This window comes from Gymnoscopelus braueri (genome assembly GCF_963280865.1).
Source record: "Gymnoscopelus braueri genome assembly, chromosome: 5".
In the NCBI taxonomy this organism is placed as follows: domain Eukaryota; kingdom Metazoa; phylum Chordata; class Actinopteri; order Myctophiformes; family Myctophidae; genus Gymnoscopelus; species Gymnoscopelus braueri.
Window position 1 is genome coordinate 24,459,332 of NC_137606.1, and position 23,574 is coordinate 24,482,905.

The 23,574-nt window shown below is 45.2% G+C and overlaps 1 protein-coding gene across 1 annotated transcript in view; it reads left to right on the forward strand.

Annotated features, from left to right (window-relative positions):
• The window catches only part of LOC308085341 (protocadherin-16-like), a 110,757-nt gene extending 87,423 nt beyond the window's left edge, over positions 1 to 23,334 (forward strand). The window contains exons 6-21 of the mRNA XM_080428462.1: positions 132 to 1,163; positions 1,905 to 2,092; positions 2,562 to 2,658; positions 2,804 to 2,961; positions 4,540 to 5,386; positions 7,448 to 7,687; positions 10,694 to 10,819; positions 10,986 to 11,195; positions 11,653 to 12,519; positions 13,024 to 13,137; positions 13,254 to 13,465; positions 13,789 to 13,940; positions 14,382 to 14,512; positions 14,923 to 15,209; positions 15,960 to 16,104; positions 18,864 to 23,334. Coding sequence (XP_080284588.1) covers positions 132 to 1,163; positions 1,905 to 2,092; positions 2,562 to 2,658; positions 2,804 to 2,961; positions 4,540 to 5,386; positions 7,448 to 7,687; positions 10,694 to 10,819; positions 10,986 to 11,195; positions 11,653 to 12,519; positions 13,024 to 13,137; positions 13,254 to 13,465; positions 13,789 to 13,940; positions 14,382 to 14,512; positions 14,923 to 15,209; positions 15,960 to 16,104; positions 18,864 to 21,460 — 7,403 coding nt within the window. The 3' untranslated portion in view covers positions 21,461 to 23,334. The remainder of the gene's footprint in view (positions 1 to 131; positions 1,164 to 1,904; positions 2,093 to 2,561; positions 2,659 to 2,803; positions 2,962 to 4,539; positions 5,387 to 7,447; positions 7,688 to 10,693; positions 10,820 to 10,985; positions 11,196 to 11,652; positions 12,520 to 13,023; positions 13,138 to 13,253; positions 13,466 to 13,788; positions 13,941 to 14,381; positions 14,513 to 14,922; positions 15,210 to 15,959; positions 16,105 to 18,863) is intronic.
• The last annotated feature ends 240 nt before the right edge of the window (positions 23,335 to 23,574 follow it).

Consider the following 23,574-nt stretch of genomic DNA (forward strand, 5'->3'; position numbering starts at 1 on the left):
TAGCCTTAACATTTGAAAAATTACCCCTTTTTGAGTATACGATAACAAAAGTGCTTTTTGCTTAGACTCCAGGGTTACTCTGACACATCTCTGGCTTTTGTCATCCTTCTGTCTCTCTCTCTCTTTTCCAGGTCCTTCCAGGGATATCTCCTACACCATCAGCTCTGGCGACCCGTTAGGTTACTTCACTGTGGACCCTGAGACAGGGGCCCTGAGGACCAGCCTGCCCCTGGATCACGAAGCTCAGCCAACGCTAGACCTGGAAGTCCAGGCCCGCAGTGGTAGCCCCCCTGCCTTTGGCCAGACGCGCGTCCACGTCACCATTGCGGACGTGAACGACAACGCGCCCGTTTTTCTACCTTCCTCCTCTGAGTCACTGTTGGTGCCGGAACACACCGAGATGGGCACGGTGGTCTACCGCATCCAGGCCGAGGACAGCGACTCGGGAGCCAATGGCCAACTCAGCTTTGACCTGAGCTCCTCCAGCGGACCCCAGAGGACCTTCAGCATAGACCGTAGCAGTGGAGAAATCCGAATGGTCGGGAGTCTGTCCTATGAAAGTGTCCCCCGCTATGACCTCCAGGTGACGGCCAAGGATGGCGGGGTGCCCCAGCTCAGTGCCACCTTCATGCTAGTGGTTCACGTCCAGGCTGAGAACGACCAGGGACCTGTATTTGATACCCTCTCCTACCGAGTGGAGCTAAAGGAAGGCATCCCCCTCAATACACACTTCCTGCAAGTCAGGGCTCTGAACCGAGAGACCCCAAGCTCCGGTTCCTCCTCCAGTCCACTAGCCTATCATTTGCGTCCAGATGGAGATGCTGCAGGGTTCGGTATCATGGCAGACAGCGGCTGGCTGTTTGTAAAGAGTGCCTTGGACAGAGAAGTAAAGGACATGTATCTGCTAACGGTGTTGGCCAGTGCAGGGCACGGGCAGCTGAAAAAGACCGGCAGTGCCACAGTGAGGATATCGGTGACTGATGAGAATGACAACTCTCCTCGACTCACACAGGAAAGGGCTTTCCTGGCTGTGAAGGAAAACCTGCCGGCGGGGACCGGCTTCGGTCGCGTTTCGGCCACAGATCGAGATAGTGGCCCTAACGGGCGCCTCAGCTACCGTCTCCTTCATCCTGACCGCTACTTTCAGATCAACTCCCAAACAGGTAGTTGAATATGTGATGCACCTTTACATACTAAGTTACTGCTAATCTTTTTTTTCCCCGCATGATTTCCCCCCCCCATCAGAATAGCATCTTTTGATACTTTGTAAAGTATGGTAGCTATCTAAGCAAGCTTCATGGGTCATGCAGGAAACAAGCTAAGTCATCTGTTCAAATGAATTTTGTTGAGTCTATTGATGATTCATGGATAGATAGCATTCGAAAAGGTGTGCAGCTTTTAAATGTAAATAACATACAATTTCTAAGTAAGTGAATGTGTGAAAAGCCTTGTTAAGTCTTTTCACATGCTGTGGCCATAGGGTCTCAGCCACTGTGTCCTCATTTTGTTTTGGCTTGTGCCGAAAAGCATTGGTCTAAAAAATATTGTTGTTCTATAGTACATACACTCTGTTCCCTGCTGTTATAAATTTGTCAGATGATGGTAATACAGAGTTACAGTACGTCTTGCTGGGCACTAATTGGCCTTCTGAGTGCGTTAGCGAGTGGGTGGAGAGACATGGTCTGTTCTGTGATGAGTTCCTGCCTGTGATGTGCATCTTTGCAGTGTCTGCATGTTTGTGTGTACAGTATGTGTCTGTGCATGTGCATGTGTGCATGAATGTGCAGGTTCATGTAGATAATAATGATTACTGATCAAAGCCTGCTGGTCCTTTAATCTCACATCATTATTCCAGCGCTTCCTCTCCCCGTGAAATCCTTCTCATCTCTTTCTTCCCTCCTCAGGTGAAATCAGCACGAGGACAGCTCTGGACAGAGAACAACAGTCCAGCTACCAGCTGGTGGTGGTGGTTCAGGACGGAGGCTCTCCACCTCGTAGTGCTACAGGCACAGTGTTTATCACAGTGCTGGACGATAACGACAACATGCCCTCATTCACCCACATCCAGCCTGGCAAAACTCTCCTCATGCAGGTGATGCAGCCAGATCAGAAACATAAGAGCAGAATAGACACACGAGAAATTAAGGCTTGTTGCATGACCGCGTAGCTTCAGACAACTTTCAGTTGACAGTACATCGATGCGTCCATATTGTTCAGCCGATAGATTCTCACCCAGGCATTCCTCTCTGCCTGATTTTATCCAACCACAGGCTGATTCAGCAATGCTGAGGTGATAACTTGTTCATCACATACCCATAACCTTATCTATTCACTAAGTCAATGAGAAAATGTCATCAACACTTTAACTGGATAAATAGATTAACATTACTGTCACTCAGGAACTGCAAAATGGTAGCCCCACTGTCATTTAATCCCCCTCTCACCCAGAGGAAATAAAGGCTGGGTATGTGATACAATACAACACATCATACAACACGGTCATGTGACAAAGTTTCCAGTTGCCTTTGGGCTTTATTGAATGCTGTATCTGGTTTTCATAGGTCCAGGAAGGCCAGCCGTCTGGTTTACTGCTGGGCACACTACAAGCCAAGGACCCTGATGAGGGGGAGAACGGCACCATATTCTACTCCTTGTCAGGTACCAGCAACCGCAGGGAGAACAAGGGAGGGATTATGTACGCCAGTAGATGACTGATGGGTTTATTGTATGTGGGCGCATACTTTAGACGAGTGGACGTGTGAGTAATATGGGATTTCAACCTTCCCGTTGTGTCTCCTTATAGGTCCCAGGGCTGAGCGTTTCTCTCTGAACCCAATCACCGGGGAGCTGCGGTCCTCATCGCCTCTGAGCCACTCGGAGAGAGCCGAGTACGCCCTGACCGTAACGGCCACTGACCGAGGCCTGCCTCCTCGCAGCACCTCCTGCTCCGTCAGCATACAGGTCTGTGCTACGCTGGAAGCCGGCCAGAACACACACCACCGAGACTCACCTATTCTGTATCAAAGAATAAGCAGGGCCTCTGGACGTGAAGCGTCTCAAGAGTAGCAGCAGACATATCAGCCTCACTTCTGACAAGCCTCCCTCCCTTCTCCTCCCCTTTCTTCCTCTGTGACTTTTCAAAAAAGGGAAATCTCTATCTGAAATGGAAAAGTAGCCCTGAATCAAATACTCCCAGCTGGCTAGTGATGAGGGCCAGCTGTAGACTCCTCTGATCAAGGTCATAGTCAATGACTTCAACACTTTCAATACGGTAGCCCTTAAAAAAAAGGAAAGAAAAGTAGAAAAAAAAGAGGCAATGATATATGCTCATATAAAACATAGCATTGAAGTTAATTAAGTTAATGTTTAATATACAACAGAAAGGTGACCGGCGAACACGATGGGAGGAACCTGGAAGAAACCCAGACTTCTGGGTTCCAGGAAAATAAAGCACTCTTGTAAAGGTCTCTAGTAAAAGTTCCATTGAGTCTTTTTTTTTTTTCTTCTTTTCTCCCCTTCCACGTTCCAGCAAAGAAGGAAAGTAATAATTACTAACTGGCTTAAACAGTGTAGCATTGTTTTTGTCCGATAGATTTCACAAAAATGTTTCATCAATTCAGACAGATTCCCCTAATCCACCACTGACAGGACAAGACTACACCAATTTAACTCTGGAACACTCCGTTTTTGCAAATAATGTGGAACCAATTAACGGCTTGTCACGTATTGTTTCATAAGACGCACACAGCTTATTTTATGATAGCTTACTCACTGCGGCGGGTACAGTGGATGCCATGCCGAACATCTCAAACATCCTGTAAGCCTTTAAAAGGCTGCGCCAGCAACAGCTCAAAACACTGGATCCGTGCGGCCTCTCTGCCTCTTCTCTCTTTCTCCTCTTTTCCCCTCTCATTCGCTCTCTTTCTCCCACTTTCACTTTATGCGTCCTCCATACCCCTCTGAGAGCGTGAGATGAAAAACGCCATTATTAAAGCAATGTGTCATATGTGCAACTTATGGTGTTCCTTTTCATGCAAGGCAGTGAAGCATTAAAATTGGCGCCTTTGAAGTCACTGCGATTGGTCATCAAGGGCAGTGTAAAACCATGTGCATACGACACTAGGTGGTGGTAGTGCTAGATTTAAACACGCTCACCATTTCCTATTCTGATCATGTTACTTTTATCTCTTATTATTTTACTTGGCAGTGACTGATTAGGTCTGATTAACACTAGCGCAGCATGTTACTCAGGTCCATAAGAACCTCTTAAAACTGTATTCTTTCATTCTCAACTCTCACATCGTGGCCAAAATCTGTTCGTGCCAACTCTGTATTTTATTTTTTTATTGTATTGGGAATTGAATTTGCCATCAGGCAAATGTGCCTATTAAATTATATTCGATACGATATTACGATTGCTGTTCAACCAACAACTTGAACTTCTCTGCCGATTTTCTTAGCAGGATTAGATCAGTTTTGCTCTTTTTCTATGTTTCAATGTACAAATGTTCAAACAAAGATGGTCCCTCTTTGTCACAGGTTCTCAGCTTGAGCAGACTTCCCTCTAAGACCAATTCCGTCTCCATCACCTTCAACTCTGTGGAGGAGGCCAAGCCTGGCTCCGTCATTGGTTCCGTGAGGGTACACGACGGAGAGTTCGCAGAGCCAGGGGAGGTCACCTATACAGTGGTCGGCGGCACAGACAAGGACGGAACCTTTGTGTTGGACCGCCTGACGGGAGACCTCTACCTGGCCAGGCCTCTGGACTATGAGCGGGACGCGCGATACACCCTGCAGATCGAGGTGGACGATTTCTCCAAGGCCCTTCCCAGCAGCACCCTGGTCCAGCTGGACATCGACGTGGAGGATAGTAATGACCACGCCCCTAAATTCCCAGAAGACCCTGTCACCATTGTCATTCCCGAGAGCATGGAGGCCGGCTCGTCTATCTACACCTTCCAGGCCACGGACAAGGACGGCAGCGGGCCCAACAGTGAACTGACCTACTCCATTCTACACCAGTGGCCCAGCACTCCGGGCCTCCTGAACCTTGACCCCTCTTCTGGCATTCTCTCCTTGGGAGAAGAACTGGACCATGAGGTCACTTCCTCCCTCATCCTTGTTGTCCAAGCAACAGACTCGGCGCTGAATGCCAGTCAGAGGCGCCGGGGTTCTGTTACGGCGAGGGTGTATGTTACTGATGAGAATGACAATGCACCAGTGTTTAGCTCTCCCACGGCGGTCAGTGTGATGGAGGACCAGCCAGTGGGGTTTGTGGCACTGTATGTCATGGCCAGAGATGCTGACCAAGGGGAGAATGCCAGGGTGACCTACAGCATCCAGGCCGGAAATGTCCGGGGGACGTTCAGCCTCAACCCCAATACTGGTAAGTCAAGTCTCTGCGAGTACTCTTGGAGAGGGATACAGACATTTAAGATCTCACTTTTCCTCATGCTGATACAATAAAACCACACACACACACACACACACTCACGTACATACACACATGCACGTGTGCAAAGACTTTTAATAGTCCTGTTAGTGTTGAGTTCAATAGAACTCTTGCTTCACCTTTCAGGACTTATTTCTTTCAGAGACCAGACATTGCAGCCTGCCAAAAAAACACACACACACACACACACACACACACACACACACACACACACACACACACACACACACACACACACACACACACACACACACACACACACACACACACACACACACACACACACACACACACACACACACACACACACACACACACACACACACACACACACACAGCCCCATCATCTGTTATTGTGGATCTATTCCCATGAAAGACCAAAGAACCTCCTGCTCAGGCTTCTGGGAACCATTAGAGAGGGGATCAGTTACGCCTGGTTGTGTGCGTGCGTGCGCAGTGCGCCTTTACGCACGTGTGCGTGTGTGTGTGCATATGCAAGCACGTGAGTTTGTGTACTTGCGTGAGACTCTGTCACTTACTCAACATTGACCTTGGGCTCTTTGGTCCCGTGGGCTTTGTTGTGGTGTTTGAGACACGCGTCGGGTGTGGCTCCACCCTCCCCTGCTGGGATCCCCCCCCTGGACCGGCAGGGGGATGGAAACAGTCAGGGTCTGTCATGCATGTCACTACCGCTCAGCCCACAGTGCGTGCCCATCTTGAAGTGTTTTTGGCCACACTGGTCATTTGTTAGGACGATGACAGAGTTAATCCTTTGAGCACCTGGTTTGCTCCCGTTCCGGGGTCGGTGATGGGAAGGACCGGCCCCATCTCTTACACATTCTATTTTCATTAGTTTGCTATTACTCTACGACCACAATAGAGAAAACCACAGCGCTATTATTAGAGGAACCCCAAAGCTGTTGGATGAGGCACGGTCATCTTTTAAGTGTATGGTGTTATTCACTCGCTATCTGCCTGACACATTCGCATTACTCAATGTCAGCCGCCAGGTCATTCAGTCCACTGAAAGGACAGAGGGAAAAATACATTTGTGATACGATAAATTACTTTCAGCAACAGCCAGTGCTATTCTCTGATTAAAACATCAAATGTTGATGAATGAATTCCCCATATGAGAAAAGAAACAGTTCCACTCATTGTCTGAAATGCGCCCATGAAATTACCTCAGTTAACCCTCAGACTGGAGGGTTGGCACACCAAAACCCACGTACACTTGGAATTGGAAACATCCAAAATAAGAACTTTTTCCCCCTGTTTCCCACTGTCTTTCTTCTGCCCATATGTTATCAGTGACCAGGCTTATGGCAGGATCACAGAGGAGTCAAACTCGCTGCAAGTATTCCAGCCAGTAACTCCTACCAGATTAAAGGCTTAGGGGCAAGTTATCTCAGAGCTAGCAAGATACAAAGAGAAAACATAGAAAAAGTTAAAACAAAACCAAAACAGCCCCAGTGTCCTGGCCCCTCTTTAACGGTTGCGGCTCATTTTAAAGCATGAAATTGAAATTGAATCAATGCGAGCTCTACCCTCTTAGGGCAGGATAATGAAAAGGCAAGGGTGCCCCTAATTTCTACAGAGCACGGCAGGCCTGGTTGTTGCGTGTCTACAGTGTGTGTTTACTGCCTCTTTTTCGTCGGCTGCGGCATTCTCCAATGGAAAAACTCGTAAACTGTGGCCAGATAGTTGGGCTGTTACAGCAGTGGTGGTAGCACTCAGGTAGGCAATGCTGGTGTAGAGGAACTTAGCTCTGATTTGGTCCTCACACGACATCTTCTCACACTTGCTATTTCTGCTTGTTTTAAAGTGTACTACGGTCACATAACAACATGCAGCCATGGAATGCTCGCTCTGGCCTTTGATATCACACTGTCACAGTTGTCAGCCAGCCACTCACACACTCCCATGAGACATCATAACGCACGCAAAGCCAGAGGATGTCTCTTCACATTTCATCTTTAATTCATCTTTCTCCAGGCTCTCTGTCTATTTTCAAACCTCTGGACCGCGAAGAGCAGGACATCTTTAACCTCACCATAATTGCTGAGGATCATGGGATACCTCAGCTGTCAACCAGTCAGCTGCTATGTGTCCATGTGATTGATGTTAACGATCAGGTGCCCTGGTTTGAGGAGAGCCAGTATGAAGCCCAGATAGCTGAGAATCAGCCACCAGGATCCAGTGTGCTGAAAGTGTCTGCCTCCGATCTGGACCAAGGTGAGTCATCATACTGCACCATGTGCTCTGACAGCAGTTGTGCCAAACTGACAACTCACACGGCATGTTCTGTAACTGCTTCCCTTTCATACTACTCTACATTTATAATAGGCTATTTCTGTTAATTAGATAGTAGTAATCACCCACATTTTCCTGGGAAAGATGTCAAACTGTTAAACAAAAGAGGGGGTATCGCTGCTTGAGCTGACAAACTCCAGAGACCAGTGTCTTTCGGAAACAGGAATGGGCAACATCTGACGAAACTGGAGCAATATTGTATTGGGGGCAAACAAAACCGAGTGACGCTTCGATGCAGAGACGTGATGTGACAGAATACCGTATGTTTAAAATCAATCTTTCATTGCTGGAAAGATATCCAGGGTGCCATCATAGTTTAACCAAAGCCATATATTCTCTTTTTTTTCTGACGTCAAACTGTGTCCCTCTCAAAATTAGGATGCCAGTGAGTATCAGCAAGCAATGCTCACAGTTCACTTTTGGTGCCATGTCAGCAAACATGTGCCGCACGCATGTTCACATCACGGACATTAGCAGTTGTTTTTAATTGAAGACTACACAGGAGGGTGGGGGTGGATGAAGGGCACATTCCCTTGGCCTTAGTCAGAAGCACATAAAACAGAAGGATTATAAACTCTCTCTCCAAGAGCAATTAGTGAAGTAAACAGGTGAGGGTGCCAGATTTGCTCTCTCCGTTAGCACGCAATCTGGCATCCAGACACCTGAGGGAGGGCCATCACCACCAACTGCTTAGACAGCAAAAGAAGCTACAAACAAATAAAAAAAAAGGAATACCACTGTGTTTACGTGAGAAAAGTAAATAGTGTATTTTCACAAGTATTTACAGCTCTCAGGCATTTTTTTTCCCCCTAGCCTGTGTGAGGAAACTTGGTCCAGCGTAACAAGGTTTGGAAATCTGATCCAACCTACACATGGTTTAGAGTAAACTATGATGATAGCCTAGGGGTTAGAGAAGCCCGCTGGTGACCGGAAAGGTCACTGGCTTGAATCTCTGGAGCGGTTGGGCCGGTCTAGCTGGGGAAAGGAAATGCTCCTTCCTCATTTAACAACTACTCTTGCGTTGCCCTTGAGCAAGGCACCTGATCATCAATTGTTTCTAGATTAGATTAACCCATTGAGACCTGAAGCCGATTCTACATGTCTCCTAAATCCCAACAGTATTCTGAAAAACCTATGTTTCTATATCAGTGGTTCTCAATCTTTTTCATGTCAAGGACCCCCAGAATTATATGTATTTGGCCGCGGACCCCCATCAAAAATATCTTGTTCCAGGGACCCCTCAGAAGCAAAGATTTGAGTTAAAAATTTTCGCCTTAAAAATATATATATTCAAAGATTTGCACACATTTTCACGATTTAAAAAAAATAGCAGATCTACAAGCTCGTAGCGCGGCACTCGCTTGTAGATCTGCTATTTTTGAATAGCCTAAAGTGTAAAATAACGCTTTTTAGCTCAAATCTAAAAATGACACAGTTCCAGGTCTTAATGGGTTAAAAAAATATATATATATATATATATATAAAAAAATGTCTTTACATATTTATGTTTAAAATAAATCATGATTCTGTCCATTATGAATAGCTTCTATACATGATTATTGTGCAATTGACGGATTGTTGATAGTATTGACATTGCTTCTCAGTTCATAAGGTATGTTTATAAATGACAGTGGTACGGACACCCTACTCACTGTACCTTGTACATGTATGTTTAAAATAAAAGCATGAATATATTAATCTGTCTATTCTTTTAATAGCTTAGTATTGAATGCACAATAACATGGTATGTTTATACATATGAAACACAATTTTATACATAATTATACAATATATGTTGTAGCCCCCCCCACCCTACGAGGTAGGGCAGTGTTATTCAACTGGTGGCCCGCGGGCCAAATCCTGTCCCAGCGGAGCTTTCTTGTGCTCCCTGGAACATATTCCATGTTCCAATGTAAACCATGTTCCAATGTAAAATGAAATGCAAATAATTTTTACTAGATGGTTGGTTGTACAGGATGAACATTTTGAATTTTGGTTGGCATGGAAATGTCTCATATGAATGAAAGGTTTTTTCATTCGTTTTGAGCGCCCGGGTAATAAGAGCACAAGCTCATATGATGTGTTTGTCCATCTTCCATCTTCTCCTAATGCATCCATTAGCGTGTATGTGTTAGTTTAACACATACACGCTAATGGATGCATTAGGAGAATCATTTCTTTGGTGTTCTTTGGTTTCTTTGAACCACCTCCACTCAAAACTCAGAAATAGTTACACATGGTTGGTCTGTGATGAATGAACTGCACTCAAAACCCCTGTTCCTTTATGTTCCTCCTTTCATGTGCTCCTTTTAGTTTTGTGTGGATTTTGTCCAGCTTCCATCTTCTCCATCGTCATCCACTTCAAACACACACATCATATGAGCTTGTGCTCTTATCACCTGGGTGCTCAAAAATAATGAAAACCTTTCATTAATACGAGACACTTCTATGCCAGGAACCCGTGCACAGAACACACTGACATTATCTACTTCCTATTTTCTTAATATCAAAATCACCAACGAGTAAGGACTGTCACAGAAATGTTCCTATCAAACATCAAAATGCATGAATGCAGTGTGAAGCAGGCCCTAATAAGTTACCATAATGGACATAATGTGTCCATTATTGTGTCCTATCGGACCTATAGCACACAACAAACGGTTTTGTTGTCACGGTCTTTGTGGCCCCTGACTTCAAGTCATTTTACAATTGTGGCCCCCTGCCTATTCTAGTTGAATATCCCTGAGGTAGGGGGTCCCTGCTCCATCTCCCCATCAGTTTGGGGGTCCCTGGCCTGAAAACGTTGAAGACCCCTGCTGTAAAATATGACCTCATTCCACGTTCCCTGGACGATTAACAGTTAAAATGGTTAATTTGATTCATCTTTTAAATAAGAACTTAATAAGAGCTTTTTTCTTTTTTTTCTAGGGACCAATGGTCGGGTGACATATGGAGATATCTCAGAGGAAGGCTTTACCATCAACCCAGTCACAGGTGTCATAACAACCACTAAAGCCCTGGACAGGGAAGTACAGGAGTACCACACAGTGACAGGTACTGTCCCCTGCTAGCACTAGAACACTGTTATCATTCATTAAACACATAAGCTGGCAATGACTGAAAATAGACATGCAGTGTCTTTCTGTACCAGTATTTATACATTTCTATTTATGCTTCTTCTTCTTCTTCTTCTTCTTCATTACGTTCTTTGTCCTGATAGTATACGCTAAAGACGGAGGCCTGCCACCCAACCATGCCAAAGCCACTGTAAAGATCAGAGTACTTGATGAGAATGACAATGCGCCTGTGTTTGGAAGGCTCTTATATAGTCTGGAGGTGCCTGAAAACCTGGAGCCGCTGGCTCTCTTCACCCTCCAAGCCACTGACCAGGACACGGGGGACAGTGTGGAGATTAACTACAAGATTACAGGTGACATTTTCTCTTCACTTATTGTACTATATTTTATGCATCCTTGCAGCTAGTAGCCTCGATCTCCAGACTTTTATTGTTTAGTTTTGCTAAAAAATAAAAGCCTGGAGGAGCGCGTCGGTGTACCCGGTATAGGAAGTGTTTCATTTCCCCAACCAACCAGAGTGCAGTGGGCATCGCTCGTAATCTTGTGTTAACGGGGCGGGGGTTGACGGACAGATCGGTGAACCAATGGGATCAGGCGCAATCTCTCTGCGCCTCTATACACCGCCCCTCTATACACCGCCCCTCTATACACGAAATCAGGAGCGTTGGTGCAGCCTATGCAGCTAGTGACCCGCATATTACTGGTCAGACATTGATATTTACTATTCATGGCACGATCCGATGGTGAGCTAGCCTGGGAACCTGACAAATACAGTATGTTGTGCATTATTCATGTTTTTAACATTTGCAGGTGGGGATCCATTGGGAGATTTCATCTTGGACAGACGTTCGGGTGTTCTGTCCACCTCAAGGTCCCTGGACAGAGAAAAGAGGGCTAGCTACACGCTGACAGTGACAGCCCAGGACCAGGGTAGCCCACGCCTCAGCAGCACAGCCACGGTGGAGGTGACCGTCCTGGACATCAACGATAACAGTCCCCAGTTCCAGAGCAGCGGCTACACGGCGGATGTGTCCGAGGACGTCCCCATTGGCTCCCTGGTTCTGGAGGTAAAAGCCACTGATGTAGACCAGGGCGCCAACGGCCAGGTGCTCTACTTCCTGACGGGCGGCGCTCAGAGCATGTTCATCATAGACCAAAGCACGGGCCGCGTCATCACAGCAGCGCCCCTGGACAGAGAGAAAACCGCCGCGTACAGCTTTGAGGTCTGTGCCACGGACTCCTCCCCGTCCAACCCGCGCAACTCCACCGCTCAGGTGACCGTCTACATTCAGGACGTGAACGACAACGCTCCCTTCTTCATCCAGGACCCGCTCATCCTCAACATCTCCGCCGGCAGCGTGTCCAACCGCAGGGTGTTGGCCACCATGAGGGCAGAGGACAAGGACTTTGGGGCCCACGGCTCCGTGTTCTACCGCTTTGCCCGCGCTGTGAGGGGCTTCACCATCAACTCCCTGACCGGCGACATCCAGGCCACGGAGAAGCTGCAGTCTCTCACCCAGAGCCAGAGGACACTGATAGTGGAGGCTATGGACCAGGGAAGCCCGTCTCAGTCCTCCCTGGGGGTGGTGATCATTTACATCAGGGAGCAGAGCTACAGGGGCATCCGCTTCAGTCGCAACGCACGGGACATCAGCCTGCAGGAGAATGCTGCCAAAGGTTTGTAAAACACACAGTATTCACCTTGCATGCCGTCCTGCCCGGTTTAGGGAAGATGAGAATGAGAAGGAATGTATCGTAAATGTCATGGACAGAGTGATATATATTCGCTGCCGGGCACACACCTTGTATCTCCATATTTCATCTTTTTCCCCCGCTTGATTCGATCTACAACCGCACAATGCGTTGTGAGGCAGTGTCTTGTGAGATTGAAGATCTGCTATTTCAATTTCTTTTTTTTTCTTTAAAACGTTTTTTTCACGTATAATAAAATTCCCAAAATAGGGATTAATCAGGTTTAAAGTAAAGTGGTTAAGTCTGTCTGTGGGTTTTATGACTATTTAACCAATGAAAAGCATTTGTGACAAAATAATAACTACACTGGATCCATTGGAACGCAGGTTATTTTGTCCATTTCGTGAAAAGTGACACATTTAGACATACAAGGTTTCCGCCCGACATGCAACTCAATTCATTATGTGTTGTTGTTATTTTATCTTCCAGGCACTGTGGTTACTCAGACGCAGGCGCAGTACCCTGATGGCTCCAGATCTGGTATCAACTACAGTATATTTAGTGGAAACAGAATGCAGTCTTTTGGAATCAGCTCCACTACTGGTAGGTGCAGTGATAGTTTTAGAATGTAAGGTGCACAAGAAAAGCAGTGTCCAAAGTATGCTGTACGCAGTGGTGATCCTTCTCTGAGCCACTGTTGTTGTTTTTAACCATAATAGGTGAAATTTGGGTCCAGAACTCTGAGGGACTGGACTTTGAGGAGACCCCAAGACTCCGCCTTGTGGTGAAAGCCGAAACGGCGGCCTCCACCTCGTACATGGCCGTCAACCTAATCCTGCAGGACGTCAATGACAACTTGCCACGCTTCCAGCTCCAGAACTATGTAGCTTACATTAGAGAGGCACAGGGCTACGATTTCCCCATTATTCAGGTGCAGTAGCTTGTCCCCTGTGCATGTATTATGGTTGGCATGCATTTAAGTGTGAAGTTGTAGAATAGAAAACACTCAGCTAAAACTTTAGAGATCTGGACAGTTTCAGGCCCACTGAGAAGTGATTGTGTTCTTTTCCTTATGCTTTTCAACATCCATGTTGAATACATAGATTCCGTTGTGCCATGAAGCCAGGGCCACTGAGGTCTTTGTTTTTTTTTAACAAACCCAGACTTCCAAGTCCAATATTGCTCACTAGTTCCCTTTACGCTGATGCTAAACACATTTCTTTGTTTTCATTTTCAATCTGGTCATTTCCTCAGGTTTTGGCAGATGACGTAGACCAAGGTCAGAATGGCCAGGTGACCTACTCCATCAGGTCATCATCCATGAGCGGCTTGTTCAAGATCGACCCACTGACCGGCAGCATCACCACTGCAGCCATCATGGACAGGGAGATCTGGACACAAACAAAGTGAGGCTTGCTCTGTTTTCTTCAGATTTACAGCACCATTATTTCTGTGGAATACTTCCATAAACCCTCTATACTTACTAATACATAGTTGACTGGTGTTGGCTACTTGCTTGTAGATCTGCTATTTTGGGGAGAATGTTCCGCCCATACTGATGCTATACGTTCAAGTGGTTAAGGAGTGTATGGCATACTTAAATTATATATATTAAATTATAATAATATCAATACTGATATTTAAAGTTTAACTTGCAGTCATTTCCACTGTACCATTTCACTTTCCCCCAAAATACCTTTTCTTGTTGCACTGAGAAATAAATCTCTTTTAATGCTCAGTCTGAAAATGAGACGCGGGTTCTAAGGGGAAGATGAAACGTTGTGAAACATGGTTCATAAAAGATAAAAAGCAAAGTCCAGACACTGACATTTATTTTGTGGCACCAGGCTTGTTGTTACGGCAACCGACCGGGGAACCCCGCGGCTCGCTGGCTCTGCCACGCTGACTGTGATCATCATCGACCTTAATGACAACAGTCCCACAATTCCTCTGCCTCAGGAGATCCGGGTGCCTGAGGGTAAGTCAACTTCTCAGTGAAAGTCAGTCCAGTGATCTTATCAAGACCCATATCATACTCCGCACACTCAGCGGGACTCAGTGATAAAGGTCTGACCCCTTGATGAAACCCTCTACTGCCGAGTTCCTCTGAGTTGATTTCCTGTCTATTTGATGTCAAGGGTTTTCCGGAACATCATGTTTTTCTTTTCTTTTATGTTTTTTAATACAGAGGATACAAAAAAAGAAAGTAAGGCTGTACTTGAGATTGATTGTGAGTCTTTGACATCCATTCTGCGGAATAAACTTCAATTGTTCTTGTGTCTTCATCCCCCCCCCCCTCCCACCACACACACACACACACACACACACACACACACACACACACACACACACACACACACACACACACACACACACACACACACACAGACACTGTGATTGGCACAATGATCACGCAAGTCACAGGTAATGACGTGGACTCTGGACCAGCCCTGTCCTACATGCTGCACCTGGAGGCAGACTGCCAGGGCATGTTTGGGATCCATCGCTACGGCGGATGGGTTTCTCTGACTGGCGCGCTGGACTATGAGGAGAGGACCTGGTACACTCTGATCATACACTCCTCAGACTCCAAACACCACAGCCAGGCCAACCTCACCGTGCTGGTGGAGGACGTGAACGATAACACCCCCACCTTCACCCAGGACCTGTATCAGGTACGTACTGTACAGTCAGGGACGGATTTAGACTTGCAGGGGCCCCTAGGCCAATTATCTTTGAGGCTACCCAGAATGGCCAGTCGAGAGGGCACGCTAACACAGTACTCGGGTTGTAAGGCATTTGTGGGTCAAGAAGGCACTAGAGACTTGTTTGCAGTCTTTTAGAATGTAAACAAGGGCCCCTGGGCCCTGGCCCCACTGGACCAGTCTATAATCCATCCATGCGTAGTACAGTACTCGAGCACACCTTCATGTCCCTCTGCTCAGCGTAACGTCATGTTTGAGCATGTAACCACTGGTGGACAGCAACAAAGTACATTTACTTGAGTACTGTTACGTACTTGAGTAATATTAAGTTGAGTTTTTGTACTTTGTTTGAGTATTTGTATTTTTCACTCCACTACATTTCAAAGACAAATATTTTGACGCCACTATATTTCTAGGAAAGGGAAACGTACATTATGAATTGACTACTCAAGCCCTACTTCAAAATAGTGAAAATAGCATACAAGCTAAATCTGGAAAATCTTCAAATGTCGAAAATGTCAAATGTTTTATACAGCAATGCATTGATATTTAAAAGAAAATGTACTTCATAATTTGTACAAATGTGACTGCAAATTTCACTTGTAGTTGAGTCATATTTGACCAGGAGTTTCTATACTTTGACTCAAGTACTGGACTGGATGATCACCATCACACCACCACCGTGTAACATCATGTGTATCATGTTGATCAACATTTCAGGTAACTGTGTCAGAGCACCTCCCAGCAGGCAGTGCAGTCGTCACGGTGACAGCCACTGATCGGGACGCTGGGGAGAATGGGAAGATCACATACAAAGTCATGTCATCCAGCACCAGGGACATGTTCTACATCGACCCAAACAACGGTAGCATTGTTACATTCACTCATGTTGTTTTCAAGTGTGTTTCCAAAGTCTTTTCAGAAACCGCTTCAGAAAAAGGAGACATTCCCCAATGCATCACACGGCATCATTTAGACCATTAAAAGTTAGTGAAAGCAGGACATAAAGGAGCACTTCACCAATTTTCAACCTATATATATACATATAATTGGTCCTCGCTAACGCTCATTGTAAGACGGCACAATTTCCGTCAGCTCACTCTGGGTCTCATTGGGAGGCTGTGGACAGTTCAGAAACCCACCTACCAATGTCATCATCATCATGGGGAATCCAAGCTAATAGAAACTACTGCCTTTTTCTTCCTAGAAAGTTAGCATCCTGAAATACAAGACATTATTCTTGCATTGATAACTTTTTTTTTTTGAATTACCTTGTTTCAAATTACCAAACCTGCCTACCGATGATGTCACTGGTTGGCAGGTGAACTGTCCACAGCCCTCCTCAGAGAAATTAGTGCCATCTTATGAAGAGCATTAGTGAGGACTATTTAAATCAAAATGTGTGAAGTGGTCCTTTAAAGGGGATTTTTCCCTTTAAAACACTTCTGGGGTCATTTTCACATCCACACCCCAGACAGTTTTTAAGTTGCTTAATTATATATTTGATATTCATTTAATCAGACCCCCCCCCCCTCTATATAAGCACCTTCAACTTCAAACTTGATGTTACTCATTGAAAACACACATCCCTGGTACTGGTGACTGATATAGTCTTTCTAATGAACGGGGGGACCTTCATTTTCTGATTCCTTATGTTAATATTTTCTGTAATGTAATGTTGCATCAAGGAGTCCTATAAGTTCATGCATGAAATCCATGAAGTCCATGCATGAAATAACTATGGACGAATCAGTCAGAAGAACCAGGGACGTCTGTTTTCAATGATTCTAACATTTTGAAGTTGTTTCGGCTTACAGGAGGGGGGCATGTCTGATCAAATGAATGTCAAATATTGAATCAAGCAACTTAAAAACTGCTTAGGATGCCCACACAAGTCTGAGAAGACATGAAAATTACCCCAGAAGTGTTTTAAAGTTAAATTCCCGTTTAATGCTATTTGTTTCAGTTGTGTTATTAACTCATTGGCCACCATTATCGCATTAACGCGATCTAATAAATAGCGCGCTTGGCCGCCAGGATCGCGTTAATGCGATCTATGGTCTTTATTGATCTTTATGCTCTGATCACGCTATTCTGTTATGAATCAGGCTAAGTTTCAGTTTCCACTTACTTCAACCACCACTGCATCCGGTTCCATGACTTGGGTTCCGTTTTCGGTTTTACATTTTTCCCCCCAGTCATTTTAGACCATAATAGGGAAACAAACGGGTTTTCACACGCTATGAAAAACGATCGGAGACCTCCCCTCCTATAATCTATGGTCTGGGTGACGAACAGTCATCCCCGTTGTGTATCACAAAGTAATTTTCGCCGATAACAGAATCTGAGACATTTCACTTCCGGTTCATGTGTTTCACTGTGTGAGTGGGTCTGGGAGGGGGCGAGTGTGATCGAGAGGCGATCAAGCTTGGTATGTGCTGCTCTCTAGTGGCGGAACGATCAAAACGATTCAAGTGTCAAGGTAGACTTTCTATATGTGAATTAAATAACAAAATAACGAAACAAAAAAAACTCGCTGGCAAGAAAATCGCTGGCAAGGGCTGCTATGAACGAGGTTTTAACTCTGGCAGTCAATGAGTTAAACTTGGCGTCTACAAAATATTGTATTAAAGGTCAGGGGTTGACACTAAGGTCTCAGAGGCACTTGCCCGTCACGCAAGCATAGGTCATGTTCTACTTGCCCAAAGGACTTGCCCGAAAAGTAAATCGTTATACTATCATTGTAAAATGATAGGTAAAATGGACGTTTGTAGAACAAATTAATGTTAAATCGAATCGATAACTGCAGAGTGGTGACAGTCACTGAATGAGTGCAACTGATAGTTGTAAAAAGGTAGCATTGTTCTTCATGAATAGCCAATCATATTTAATGAAGACGGAATGCACTTGCCCGCAACCTGAAAGCAAACTCCACTTGCCCGAATGTTTTATTTACTTGCCACGGGCAGTCGGGCAACCGTTAGTGTCAACCCCTGAAGGTTCTCTCTCTGTGATCATAAAGATGTTGCTGTTGCGTCAAAGGTTGAGCCCTCGCACTATAGTACACCCTCCACCTCTCTCCCACACACACACACACACGCACACGCACACACACACACAACAAACTCCTGTGATGTTTGTTGCCAAACCACTAGCTTCATTAAGTGTAATATCAATCACATGCTTCAGTCTACACTTTTTATGTAGTTTTGCCATGGGAATTGCAAACTGAAACAACATGAATTAAGCAATTTGATGGAATAGATGACTGTTTTTGTTCATTGTTAAATTGTGCCGTAAGATTACTTGTTCCATTGTTTTGGACCATCAACATCCTTTACGGGTCTTCTCAAAGGTGGAACTTAGAGTTATAGATTGTCATTTGTTCCATACTGTACTGCTTTCTTATTTTAAACAAGCTATAACCCCAGATGTCAGTACACATGTTGTTTTATTTTTTATTTATTTTTTTTATTAATTTTTTATTAATTTTTATTAATACTTTCTCCTTGACTGTTTTGTCTAGAGCAGCCTAATTAATCAATTAGAGATTATTGAGAGTTTTAAAAAATACAGTTGATTACAATAATGTAACCAGTCTTGTTCCTAACTGTTTTCCAACAGGTACCTTGTTCATCACCCAGAAGACAGAGTTCGATTATCAGAGCCCATCCATCTTGGTAGTGATCGAGGCTCGGGACCAGGGCACCCCATCTCTTTCGTCCATCGCCACTGTGCAGGTGCAAGTGAATGACATCAACGACAACGCCCCTATCTTCCACCAATCAGAGTACAGAGCTACTGTATCGGAGGATGGACTCCCTGGATCCACCATCCTGACCTTGGAGGCTTTGGACGGAGACCTGTCACGGGACAACTGTGGTTTTGACTTTGCCATTGCTAGCGGCAATGCCGGCAACACCTTCCAGATTGAAAGCAGCGTGCGGTTCCTGGAGGGCCGGGGCTTTCAGACAGTGGGCAGCCTGATCCTCGCAGAGGGGCTGGACTTTGAAGCAGTTCCCAGTTATAATCTGACGGTCGTGGTGTCCGATCGCGGCATCCCTCAACGTAGCTCCAGTGTGCCCATCATCATCAGCGTTATAGACACCAACGACAACCCGCCAGCCTTTAGCCGAGCAGAGTACAGTGTGGTGCTGAGTGAGGCGGCAGTGGCCGGGACGGAGATCTTACATCTGTCTGCCACTGACCCAGATTCCGCTCCCAACGCAGAGGTGCAGTACTTCATAAGTTCAGGCGATGAGACAGGCCTGTTCCATGTGGACCAGTGGACAGGGGCCCTGATGCTCCAGAGACCCCTGAACAATGAGCGGCAGTCTTCCCATGTGATTGTGGTCCAGGCCACTGATGGTCAAGGTCACTACGCCTTGGCCCCAGTCAGCGTGGAGGTGAAGGACATCAATGATAACAAGCCCTACTTCCCCCTCCAGGTGCTTACTGCTAGCATCAAGGAGAACCAGCCCCAGAATGCCTTAGTCACCATGTTGCATGCCATTGACCATGACAGAGGAGTCTACGGTCAGTTGAAATATTATATGTTAGACAGCTCTAGGGAGGGAAAAGAGGCTTTCCTCATCAACCAAACTTCGGGAGAAGTGCGGACACGCTCCACGTTTGACTTCGAAAAGGTGAACTCCTTCCATTTTGCGGCTCTTGCTATGGATGCCGGCAACTACTCTGCCACAGTCACACTCCAAGTGTATGTGACAGGGGAGGATGAGTATGATCCTGTTTTTTCCCCCTCAGAGTTCTCCTTCCAAGTGCCCGAGGGGGCAAAGAAAGAGCAGAGCATTGGTGAAGTGCACGCTAGGGATGAGGACGGCGGCGTGGATGGCATTGTCCTCTACTCTCTAGCGGAGAGCTCTCCTTACTTTGAGGTCAACAAATCCACAGGCGTCATTTCCCTCAAGATGGATAGCTACAGCCGACACGTGAGCCGCTCCAAGAGAGAGGTGCGCCTGATGACTCTGGATGTGACCGCCCACAGCCCTCTGGAGACATCCCGCACAGCTACCACCCTGGTCACCATCGATGTGACCCATTCCTCTTTCGGTCTCTCCACGGACATGAACATGTTGCTTGTCAGTGTGATTGCGGTCTCCCTTGGGACCATAGTCATCCTTGTGATTGTTGCTGTGGCACTTTTCTTTGTCAAATTCAGACGTCAGAAGACGCAACACAAAACCTGCAGCCGGACACCAGTGTCAGGCACGGTGTTGCACAAGCTAGAGGAGACTAAATTGGCAGGGAATGAAATGATCTACCACCAGGCCCTTCCTGGATATACTCCTGTTCAGGGCGGGAACAGCGGGGGGCCATACACCCGCGGTGGGTCACTGGACCCATCCCACTCAAGCGGCCGTGGTTCGGCGGAGGCGGAGGCTGCGGAGGATGATGAGATCAGGATGATCAATGAGTACCCTCGCGTGTCCAGCATCTCCTCCTCCATGCAAGAGCGCATCTCTGCCCGAGGCCCAGACTCTGGTATTCAGCAGGATGCAGACCAGCTGTCGGACGTGTCTTGTGATCCCTCTATAGATGCCAACCAGTGGTTTAAAGGAAAGAAACTGGGAAGTTTGAATGGCACTCTATTAGCTGGCCAGGTACCAGTTTATAGGGATGAAGGAGGTGGATATTTAGGTGTGGGACGAGGGCTCAACATCTCACACCCTAAAGACTATGCTTTCCCAGAGGATGGAAAGCCCGCTGTGGATGGCTCCCTTACAGCCATAGTGGCCAGTGATGAGGAGTTAAGGGGCAGCTATAACTGGGACTACCTCTTGAACTGGTGTCCCCAGTTCCAGCCTTTAGCTAATGTATTCACAGAAATAGCACGGTTAAAGGATGAAACAGCTCCTCCTAATCCCCGCCGGCCATTTCACAAAGCAAAGGCCGAACCGAGAATTGACCCCCCACCCCTTATTACCTCTGTGGCTCATCCAGGGGCCAAAACTGTACCCACAAAGCCCGCCGTGGGGAGGACATTCCCCCACCTGGCTTCCTTTAGGAGATCTCCCCTCAGTAGTGAGGGATCCATCTCATCAGTCGCCATGTCTCCAAGTTTCTCCCCCTCGCTCTCACCACTAGCAGCCCGCTCTCCAGCAATAACTCCCTTCAATGTCTCCCAGGGTCCCTCAGCTTCCATGATCAGCACAACTGAGCACAATCTAGAGCACAGCGAGGAGGCAGAGATAAGGATTTAAATCCCAAAAGTTCATCTAAAGATTGAACTCCTGACTGTAAAACTAGACAGGAGTTCAGGATAGTTCTACTGTATGACAAGAGGGGTATGTAACCCCATTCTCACACTCACTGCCACACTGCTTGATTCCAATGGACAGATACACAGGATTATAGAAAGCAGTTTGTATACTGTAGCTGAGGGTGTGGTACCTAATGAAGAGAAAATGAACGGAACTACATGACTAACAGGTCAAAATGGACAATGCCTTTTTCTCCGGTTGATTAGTGTCAATTTGCACATTCAAATGGGGATTCATTGTGATGTCAATATTTTGTACAAAAAGCATTTTTCTGTCTATATTTTTATACTGACATATGGCTTCTGACAAGGAATGGCATTATTGTGTCGAAGGTTGCGATAACCTCAGAATATATTTCTATATTTGTATATTTGTAGCTCGTACTGTATACTTGTTTGTACTGTAACTTGGTTCTATTTCCTGTCATTCTTAACCTCTTGTGGTTTTAAATGAAGCTCAACCTTAATGTTTTATGATTTGGGATTTTGTACCAGAGGCTTGTAAATATTCATAAAAGAAGAAGCATCCTTGCTAGAACAAGTGAAACATCAGTTGGAATACAGTATTGTGCGATAACATTTTCAAGGAATCAAGTGAATGCTCTCTCATTACAATTCACTGTGATGAACATTTTATATGTTGTCATAGCTCCAAACACACGTTACTTTATTCTCTTTGAAAGAATTTCAATCCTGATAAACAGTTACAAAGTACAGTATCTGCCCTAATTTTCAGGTGACCCTGCTTTAACTTATCACAACAAGCCTTACCTTTGCCCAGTGTTTGCTTTTCAGCTAACATAGCTATAATAAAGCAGAACCCAAAGCAGCTTTATCGCCATTAGTTACAATGCAGATAAGCTGCTCAGTTTGCAAGTTCCCACGAGGTTATAACATTCCTGAGAATTCATTAATTAATCTCATTTGTTCATTGTGATTGGCCATCAACTGGGTTAACATAATCTAAGCTCAGTATCAATGGGTTATTTTAAAGTATCCTAACATACAGTTTGGACCACATAAAGAAAGATTAGATATTTGGTTTGATTTCAGGAGAGTATGTTTTACACACATCAGCATTAATGCTAATCTGGACCATGGGCTCTCTTTCTACACTACGAATGTCTATATAGTAGAGTACAATGTTGTCAGATACTATTTCTTTAAAAAAATACTGTAAGTTATGTTTTGTTGGTAATAAGAATATAGCTTAACATTTATGAATGATCAAGCAGAGGGGAATGTTGATCGTCATTGATTAATAATAGTCTATTCTATTTACACGTTTAGCCATAATGAATAATGACACGGTCATTAACATACCTAGTCCAGATACATTCATGTGTTATTCTTAAGGTTTTGACAGCCTTCTCAAAACACTCCTGTACAAGTTTTCTTTTATGATTGCCTAGAGCCCTTCCATGGCCTAAATCTGGAAGTTGCATTTTCCTTTCATTTCTCAAGCTAAAGTTTGTTTCCTTGACAGGTTTATAGTCACATTGATACTGTGTTAATAGTTAGATGAAGAAACACTAACTTCTACTTTTATTTATTCTTATGGGAATATCATCTCAGCAGTAGTTAAATTATTTAGAAATAGCCTACATTGCCATTTTTTGACCATGGCCAAAAAATTCTTGAAAACTACCTATTTTCCTACAATGAAGGTACCATGTTGTTTGTTTTGCAATGTATGATTTGAACAGTGTTATTACCTGCTATTCATGTTTAATTTGTTGATCAAACAGTGAATACAATAGTGCCACACAAAAGAGATGGTTCTCAGAATATTTTCAAACATTCTAGACTTGTTCAGAGACATTTTGATCAAAGTGCCTGATTAAAGTACTTTAAAGTCAAACAATACTGCCTCTACTTTTTCTTTTCTCTGCACAGAATGATTGTTTTGTATGAATTATGTTAACCACTTTGTAGCCTTGTCTATCATTTGATCCTTATCTAATAATTGTTTTTAAGTAGAAGTACAACCATGGAAAAATGTATTCCAACACATAAATTAGATTAGTCTAATTTAAAATGTAAATGATGCCGTCA